This window comes from Euphorbia lathyris, chromosome 8 (assembly GCF_963576675.1).
Source record: "Euphorbia lathyris chromosome 8, ddEupLath1.1, whole genome shotgun sequence".
Taxonomy (NCBI): Eukaryota; Viridiplantae; Streptophyta; class Magnoliopsida; order Malpighiales; family Euphorbiaceae; genus Euphorbia; species Euphorbia lathyris.
In genome coordinates, this window is record NC_088917.1 from 59,743,240 (window position 1) to 59,753,284 (window position 10,045).

Sequence of the window (10,045 nt, forward strand, 5' to 3'; positions counted from 1 at the left end):
CTTCTCTCTAAGCTCACGCTTCTCTGCAGCGGAAAGTCTAATGACCGGACAGAGAGGATCCTCCTGGCCATTATCTTCCTCATCAGAATCCGAGAACATATCATCAGAATCTCCCACCATTAAAACTTCCTCTAAAACCGGCTCTTCCTCAGCCACCCCCATGACCGTGTCCTTCCAAGAGTTTTTACCAATCTCGCTCATCTGAACCCTAGGTCTAGGGGAGACCGTCTTCCCATGAGCTACTCCTACAACACCCACCCTTTCCGAATTATTAGAAACATCCAGACCCGAGGCAGCCTGCCTCCCCGTCGTAGCCCCTGCCTGCCCCTCACAGCCCGGAGGAGAGGATCCCGCGCAAGGCACTGCGCCGACAGCCCCAGCCCACTGCCCGACCGAGGAGCCGGCAGCGCCTGGGCAGTGCCCGGCACTATCGGCGCATAGCCCTGCACCAGGCACCCCCGACCCCACTTCTCCCCTCGAGATTGGGGGAGCCTTACCCCCGGCATCAGAAAACCCAGCCGCCCGTATCTCCCATTGATCCGCACCCAGCCGCGACAACCTTGTCGAATCTGCCGCCTGTGGATCGCAAAGATCCGTCCCCAGCCGCACGGGCGGCGCCCGCGAGAACCCTGCCGACGCACCATCCATGCCCACGAGATCCTTACCGACGCCCCTGGATTCCCCTGCCTCCACCCCGCCAAGCGCCCCGCCCCGATCTACATCAGGTGCACGCTCGCCGCCAACAAAACTTGCCTCACCCTTCTCGCCCCAAACCACCAGGCCACCGCCCCCTTCCTTGCCGCAAATCCCCTCCAGATCCGACCCCCCCTCGCCGGCCACAGCCCCCCTCTTCCTAGATCTATCCTTAACACGCTTTACCATGAACCCTAGCCGAGAGAGAGAGAGAGAGAGAGGAGATAGATCTAAAAGAGAGAAAAAGATCTAAAAGAGAGAAAAAGATATAAAAGAGAGAAATAGATCTGAGAGAGAGAGGATAGATCTAAAAGAGAGAAAAAAGATCTAAAAGAGAGAAATAGATCTGAGAGAGAGAAGATAGATCTCAAAATTCTCCATCTTCATAAAAATTCTTCACCATGACAACAGATCTGAGAGAGAGAAGCCAGATCTGAAAAAGAGAAGATAGATCTAAAAGAGAGAGAAAGATCTAAAAGAGAAGAGATAGATCTCAAAACTCTCAATCTTCATAAAAATTCTTCACCATGACAACAGATCTGAGAGAGAGAAGACAGATCTAATTAATTACATAATTTTTCTAACTTTATTTAATCCAAATTTTCAATAAAAATAGAAGTTTATCGATATAAGTCCTAATTTCATTCCCGGGGATTCCGACATGATATTCTCTCTATGGAATGTATCCCGAGGGTCTTTAGGTAATGATCATATATCTTTTAAGATTTTGATAGTATAAACGATATTCTTGTCAGTAATTACCCCGATTGCTATAGAATTATTAAAACAAAGTAACAAACGTACAAGGTTTCGACGTATTCTTCAGAATATGGGGATAATTAATTGCGGGTACTCTACATAAAAAAATAGAGTTTTATTGATTCAAGTCTTATTTCCATTCCCGGGAATTCCGAGAATACTAAAAACTTAGTATTCTCTCCATGGAATAATCTCGAGGACCTTTATGAATTGATCGCAATTTTGAGTTTTCAACAGATTGAATGGTATTAACTGCATAAAAAACGGAATTTTATTGATTCAAGTCTTATTTCCATTCCTAAGAATTCCAAGAATACTAAAAAACTTAGTATTCTCTCCATGGAATAATCTCGAGGACCTTTATGAATTGACCATAATTTTCCAAGTTTTTGACAGATTAAATGGTATTAAATCGATAATTATCCCGACTGCTATATATAGGATTTTCGAAACAAAGTAACAAACGTATAAGGTTTCGGCGCATTTTTCGGAATATGCGGATAATTATTGTATATATCATATTTGATTAGGAAAGTTTTCTCAAAACCACTTCCTCAATATTTTCATGATTATGATTTATCATTTTCTTAAAACAAAAGATTTTATATAAATTCATCATTAATCAAACTTTGGACATAGTCCCGTCCATCGAATTTCGACCCTTAAATCAAAGCCAAAATTAATTAATCCACCATGTTTGCAACTTGTTTGAACGAAGCCAAGAAGTCGGAAAGTCCCGACTTCTCAAAATAATTACCACTTGTTCATCTATCACTTTAGAATAAATAGTAATTATTTATGGTTTAATGTGAAGTAGAAGTCTACATGAAATCAACTGACTAAGAGATATTTAAGGAGTTTCTGAATTACGGTAAAGTAGATCTAAGAGTCGACGAACTCTGCCTCTAAAGAGTATGGTAGTCTTATTGCGTCGTCTCCTATCTCTATTATTTCTCGGTGAGTAGAAAACAACCCAAGTGGCGATTCTCATTATCCTTTGTGAACAGATGTCCGCCCATCCATAAAGCAAGGAACCCAACTAAAAAAAAGAAAAGGCGACAGTATTGAAGGATCCGTTCCATTCAAAGCCGTGTGACATGTTCCTAATACAAACGATGAACATGAGAGAACAACTAAAAGGGTACTTGAGAGAGTGAATTCACAAAAAGGATCCATTCTTCCCTGCACACCCATGTCGGGAAAATCCCTCGCGCATGAACTTTTCGGATCGTCGGCTTACAGTCTCAAATTGACCGTTGACGACCTGAAAATAGAAACATCCAAAAATTAAAGTTTTTTAGAATCAAATTTACCATAGAACCACGTTTTTTATTTTTTTAAAATCAACATTTTCAGATCTCTCTCTGAACATTTATTTTCTCTCTCCTAACTAAACAACAATTTGAAAAATTACGGTTTCTTAGAATACCATTAATTCTGAAAATTTTATATTTTTAAACCACAAACTGTCATTTGAAGCTTTAATTGAAGTTTAATTGTCATAATGTTGAAAAATGTAAAATTGAGTAATTTTATATTACATTTTGAAGTTTAATGGCCATAATATTAATTAAGGATAAAGCTCAATTGCCATGAATGTAATTTACCCCAGAAAGTGTAATAATTTCTTTATTTGGCTTGAACATAGTATTCTAACATTAATGAAAGAAGCATCCCTACTAAGCAAAAATGAAAAAGAACAACATCCAAAAATGTGGAAATGACAAATTGAAAATGAGACTTAGGTTGAGCTTAATAGTATTCTAACATTAAGTTAGAATAAAAATGATAGTAATAAATAAATAAATAAGCCTTTTTCTATGTTAAATTGTTGAAACATAATTACAACAGTTGATAAAAAAAAAGAGTGGCAGGTTTAAATCCAAATGCTAGCAAAAGTTTCTTCAAGAGCTCTCTTCCTGCAGATTTCTAAGCTCCATCCTCCAGCCCTGGCTCGGAGCCTTATCGTTTCCTCGTCATCGATAGCATAACCCCCAACTGGAAATGGTTGTGTAGCCATTCCCATTGGTCGTGGTTGCCCTCCAAGAACTGATGGCGCATACTGCCCTGTTTCCATTGCGAAACCTCCTTGAGATTTCTGTATCCACATACAATTAACATAACCAGTTTCAGATTTACTCGAATCAAGAGATATTCAGCTGTATATAAACTGAACTTTTGCTATCTGCTATTCCGAATTCAGAATCAAAACATAACTGTTTGTTCAACACAAGTTTCAATCACAAATACAACATGAAATAAGGAAATTTGCCTTGAAAACACAGGAGCTTCCCTCAGATTAACTGTCTTAAGTTCTAAAAGACCTTAGATATTATTTTCAGACCGGAAAACAAACCATATATGCAAGATCTCAACAACGCAATCACTTGCCTCAGTACTGTAGTAGACCATAAAAGATTCTAAGAGTCAACATACCACAACAGTTAAGAGCTTTCTGATATTACTAAGTACTAACTAGGAAGCATGTTTGCAAAGTTGCAGACACAAGTTTGTAATTTGCATGCACATTTATCACATGTGGGACCTGGGACCTGGGACCTGGTCGATTTCATCACCGAATATCTTACCCCAATCTCCTTTGTTTGTTAAAGTACTAGATATTGATAATCACCTTTCAAATGATCTTTATAGTGAACAGGAATGAAGAAACTATGTAACCGACACACAACTAGTTGGGACTAAGGCTATGTTATTGTTGTTGTTCTTGTTTTGGATGAAGAACTACAGATATAATCTCCAAAATGAAAACGACGAAACTCCCATTACCAAGCCTTTTCGATCTATTGACAACAAATTTTAATAAAAGGAGAAAGACACATCTTTTCCTAAGATAAAATTGAAAATTTTGTGCAATTCCTATCAGTTATAACAAGGTTTGAGAGATTTTTTTTTTCTCTAAAAAAAGGGCAAGCAAACCAGTACATCCTCGTCCGAGTAAGCATAACCACATAATATTCATAGATGAAGTAGAAAAGATTTTGAATGACAAATTTTGGGAGTAAAGTGATAGTGAAAAAATGAAAAGAATTAGGTCATCATTTTCCACAAACCCAAGGCGGCTTAGACATTCAGAATCCAAAAAATTGATTTACTAAACAATACACAAAGAGGGTAGCATGCATGAAACACATATATTGGAAAAGCCAATGCAAAAATTGTAACATTCTCACCCCATCAGTATCTGCTTGTGCAGGTTGCCCTTTACTTGCTGCCAAAGCTGCAGCTAATTCTTCAGCCTGTTAGATTAATATTGACACAAAACATGCTCAATTACGTCCACAAATAATTATCAGAAATTGACATATGTTCTACTGTTATTCTGTAGCAAAAACTAGAGCAACGATGTAAGCTTTTGGCAGCTGCAGAGAACACGTTTTCCGCTTTTCCATATGCCCAAACCACAATAAAAGACCTAGTCAAGCAACTTCCCTTTAAATTAGGTGAAAGCCCAGGCTTAAAAGAAAATGAATGAGTAAATCCTGAAGTACCTTTCGTGCTTGATTTATCATTATTTGTTCAGCATTTTCTTTCTGGTAAATTGCAACTGTTTCTTCAATAGCAGGGATATCCACACCAGAGACTAAGTTGAAAACTGTAATATGCAATTTCTTTTTCAAGAAAGTGTTGGACTCAAAATAGCATTCAGAATGTTAGTTAGAAACTTACTCATGTCCTCCACTTCCTCCAAGTAATCATTGTAGTCCCTCAAAGATGGAAAGTCATCCTCTCGTTTATTAAATCTATAAAAAAAATAGCCCCTTATTAGATTTTCTGGGAAAGAAAATGTTTAAGATTTCATACACACTGGCTAAAAGAAAGTCTAGTAATCAATAATTCAATATTTTTGGCCTGATAGATGGCAAATAATCTGATCTCTTTCAAATTCCTCTTGTCCTCATTGCATCAAAGTCTTATAACTGATTATTCGAGATTAATTAGCATTAATAAAAGTAAAAGAACATTTCTCTGCTGACAAAAGCAGTATGCTTAGATGACTGAAAAAGAAGATGGTAGTAATATGAGTATTTTGTTCTGAAATTCACAACTGCCAAGTCAACTATATACGCATTCCGCCAATTTAACAAAGACAGTAGGTGTGATTTACAGAAATGCAAATTATTCACAGGATAGGGAATCAGAACAGTATGAGACAAAATATGAAACTCAATATTTCCTCAAAATTATAAGTTGTTAATAGAAAAACAAAATTGTATAGCCCTAAAAATTTCATCAAGTTTGAATAACAAAACCAAGGAAATATATAAACAAAGAGAGAAAAGATTACATGCTGGCTATCCTTCGCCTCACAGCCATCTCCTTCTGAGCATTGGTACCAGAAACAACCACCATTACTGCTACTGCTGAATTTCTCTAGTTCCTTTGTACCTTCCTACATCCAATTCATGTCAATTGGATTAGACAGAACAAATAATAAACAGAAAAGTGAGAGTCACTTTATAAGTGCATATCCTGAAATCTAAGCATAGACCTCCTTAATCCATCTTCATTTTCACGATTTTCAAGGATTAAAGGAGAATTCCCAATTGCCTACTCTCCAAGAAAATCAGATTCGTTCAACTTTTCTTTCCACTGGTGATTAAAAATAAGAGAAGGAATTGTTTGAGCCACGCCAATAAAAATGAAAAGTCATTGGTGTTCATCTAGATAGAATAGTTATTGCCTAATTTTCCCACACCTGCCAGTACATTTTCATTAACAAATTGAACGATTATCTAAAGAAATATATCTTGAAGAACAAATTTTTGTATAAACATGATATCAGAATGTAAATAACTTTGTCAATCGATATAAAAATCAACTCTGTTACTTATGTTAGTCTTTTCTCTGTCCCCTCTGTGCACTTTTCATTTTTAATTGTTCTATGCGCCATATATTGCTGCAGAGATAAAGAGTGTTTATGTATTTATCATTATTTCATAATACTAGTAGAATAAAAACACATGCAAGCATTTACTAGTTAATTTCTTTCCTTAATGAATATGGTGCTTATAGAACATATGACAAATACATGGACACTAATTTAATGTTCTTCGAATATCAGCACTTAAACTTTACTTCTTTCCAAAGACCAGGACATGGAGTTATGAGGAAAATAATACATCCTACCAGTTAAGTCAACAACACTTCAGAGCCGGAGCTTAATAGAAAAAAACCCAAATCAAATGAAAAGGAAAACGAATATTTTGGGGAAAAATATAAGATGTTCCATGTTCTGCAAAATCAGAGTGTAAGCACGCCATGAATTGGTATATTATGCAATATTAGCACACAAATTTCAGGAAACCCATTAAATGAAATTAAGAAAAAGAACACCTTATCTTGAGTTGAGGGGGTAGTAATGCAGTGTCGCTGGAAAAAGCAGCAGCGTAAGAGGAGAATGAGCAACTCCAGTATGAGTATGAGGGGATTGGAGAAGGATAGAACTGCTGTTGTTTGATTCAATTCGGTGATAGATAGAGTAAATTTCTACTAAATTTCATCAATATATTGATTTCTGGGAGGAGCTGATTTTCTTTTAAAAAAAAAAACTGAAGAAGATGATTTCACAAATATTCCACGATTTACGTAAAAAAAATAACAAAAATAAATCAGGTGATGGATCTACAAAAACAATAAAGCCCAGTTTGTCAAGCAGCTCTTAAGTAACTTTCTACGTACTTAAACTCGGAGTTAAGTTATTATTTTAACTCGTGTTTGAAATATTGTGGATATTTAATTGCTTTTAATTTGTATATATTATATGAACCATGAAATTTAAGAGTCATGAATAATTGATGAAAAACAAATATAAAGTTTTAATGAGTAAAAATATTAATTAACTGTATTATAATAAATAAGAAAATAGAACTAAATAAAAAGATAACATATAAAGTTAGGAAAAGAATATAATATAGTTAATTTAATTGTGACGTTTCGCTTAAATTGGATATATTTTTTTTTGTAAACATTAAGCTTAAATTCATATTATTTTGTAAACGTTAAGCTTATATTAGTGTTATTTTGTACGTGAGGCCTAAATTGATTCTATATTGTAAACGTTAAGTCTAAATTGATATTATGTTATAAACGTTAAGCCTATATTAGTGCTATTTTGAATGTTGAGCCTAAATTGATACTTCCCCAATAAAGTTCAGTGTTGATTTCACTGGGTAAATTACATCCATGGCCACTGAACTTTATCCATTTTCACATTATGGCCACTGAACTTCATTTCTTCCGGTATGGCCACTGAACTTTACACTTTTTAACACCGGTTGCCACTCAATTTTAACTAACTTCTCAAAATAACCGTTAACGACCTCAAAATGAAAATATTCAAGAATTAAAGTTGTTCAGAACGACATTTACCATGAAACCACATTTTTTATTTTCGAAAATCACATTTTTTGGAGCTTTCTCTCTCTAAAAATTCACTTTCTCTCTCCTAACCAAACAACACACAAATGACCTCAAAACGAAAATTTTCAAGAATTAAAGTTCCTTAGAATATAATTAACTCTTTGGATTTTTTATTTTTAACCATCAACGATCGTTTTGAGATATTAAGTGGCCACCGGTGTTAAAAAAGTATAAAGTTCAGTGGCCATACCGGGAAAAAATGAAGTTCAGTGGCCATACCGGGAAAAAATGAAGTTCAGTGGCCATAATGTGAAAATGGGTAAAGTTCAGTGGCCATGGGTGTAATTTACCCATTTATTATAAAGGGATAAGGTACCAAAATAGGCCAAGGTTTTTGGGGAAGTATCAATTTAGGCGCAACGTTCAAAATAGCACTAATATAGGCTTAACGTTTACAACATAATATCAATTTAAGCTTAACGTTTACAATATAGAATCAAATTAGGCCTCACGTACAAAATAGCACTAATATAAGCTTAACGTTTACAAAATAATACGAATTTAAGCTTAACGTTTACAAAAAATATATCCAATTTAAGCGAAACGTCACAATTAAATTAACCATATTATATTCTTTTCCTAACTTTATATGTTATTTTTTTATTTAGTTCTATTTTCTTATTTATTATAATACAATTAATTAGTATTTTTGCCCATTAAAACCTTATATTTGTTTTTCATCAACCATTGCATGACTCCTAAATTTCATGGCTCATGTAATATATGCAAATTAAAAGCAATTGAATATCCACAATATTTCAAACACTAGTTAAAATAATATTGATACATGTCAGTGTTCGAAATATTATGGATATTCAATTACTTTTAGTTTGCATATATTACATGAGCAATGAAATTTAGTAGTCATGGAATAATTGATGAAAAACAAATATAAGATTTTAATGGGTAAGAATACTAATTAATTGTATTATAATAAATAAGAATATAGAACTAAATAAAAAGATAATATATAAAGTTAATAGGACAAGAATATAATATGATTAATTTAATTATGACGTTTAGCTTAAATTGTATATATTTTGTAAACGTTAAGCTTAAATTCATATTATTTTGTAAACGCTTATATTGGTGCTATTTTGTATGTGAGACCTAAATTGATGCTATATTGTAAACGTTAAGCCTAAATTGATATTATATTGTAAACGGCCTAAATTGATATTATATTGTAAACGTTAAGCCTATATTGATGCTATTTTGAACGTTGAGCCTAAATTGACACTTCCCAAATAACCTTAGACCTATTTTGATACCTTATCCCTATTATAAAATATTTTTATTTTTTGGAACGATTATAAAATATTTCTATTAATAACTATTCATATGCATATAAATATTGTATACAAGATTAATATTAAAATCTAAATACGAATTAATAAAATTAGTGTGCTTTACTTAAATCCTGATATTAGTAAATGTCTATGTATTTTACTTTATTTCTGTTATCTTTTTTTATTTGATACATGAGTATTTGGTTACTCATTTTTATGGCTTTTTTATCTTTTCACTTCAAAACGAAAAGTTTTATGTGTTTAGTTAATGATTTCGTATTTGTTTTTAACATTTTATAAAGTAGAAAATCATTGCTTTTTGAAAAAGCAATCTTTTCGAATAGTAAACAACAACAAACAATAGGTAAAACAAACGGACTAAATAATAATTCAATATATAATAAATTGGCATAATACTAAGGCCATCTCCAACACATTACGTTATTTCCATCTCCATTTTCTATTTTCTAAACATCAAATCTTATTTTTTCTCCAACCCATTACACCATTTATTACACTAAAAATAATATTCTTCATTTTATTTCATTTTACGTAACACTTTTATTAATATTTTATTGTTTTTTACATATATTATTATTATCATTAATAATCTATGATAAAAAAAATTAATTCGAAAATTAATTAAAAAATAAGAAAATAATATTATTTAATTTTAAATAATTAATAGTATATTTAACTATAAAATATAAAATATAAAAAGAAAAATTAAATAAATAATATTAATCTAAATTAAATAATTTATGAAATATAATTTAAATTAAAATAATAATAATATAATTAATATATATATATATATATATATTAAAACATTTATTTCCACCAAAATAAATTTTGGTGGAAAC

The 10,045-nt window shown here is 33.1% G+C and overlaps 1 protein-coding gene across 2 annotated transcripts; it reads right to left on the bottom strand.

Annotated features, from left to right (window-relative positions):
- Nucleotides 1–3,247: 3,247 nt before the first annotated feature.
- LOC136202044 (uncharacterized) lies at nucleotides 3,248–7,064 on the bottom strand. 2 transcript variants are annotated; one of them, XM_065992494.1, is made up of 6 exons: nucleotides 6,808–7,064; nucleotides 5,759–5,859; nucleotides 5,140–5,213; nucleotides 4,962–5,065; nucleotides 4,644–4,709; nucleotides 3,248–3,550 (listed from the first exon to the last, which is right to left on the bottom strand). In XM_065992494.1, the coding sequence occupies exons 2-6, from the start codon at nucleotides 5,821–5,823 to the stop codon at nucleotides 3,329–3,331; spliced, it is 531 nt and encodes a 176-aa protein (XP_065848566.1). In that variant the 5' UTR covers nucleotides 5,824–5,859; nucleotides 6,808–7,064; the 3' UTR covers nucleotides 3,248–3,328. The 2 variants fall into 2 exon arrangements, with proteins under 2 accessions (XP_065848566.1, XP_065848565.1); XM_065992493.1 differs by having other exon boundaries at nucleotides 5,759–5,863; nucleotides 6,808–7,063.
- Nucleotides 7,065–10,045: the final 2,981 nt, after the last annotated feature.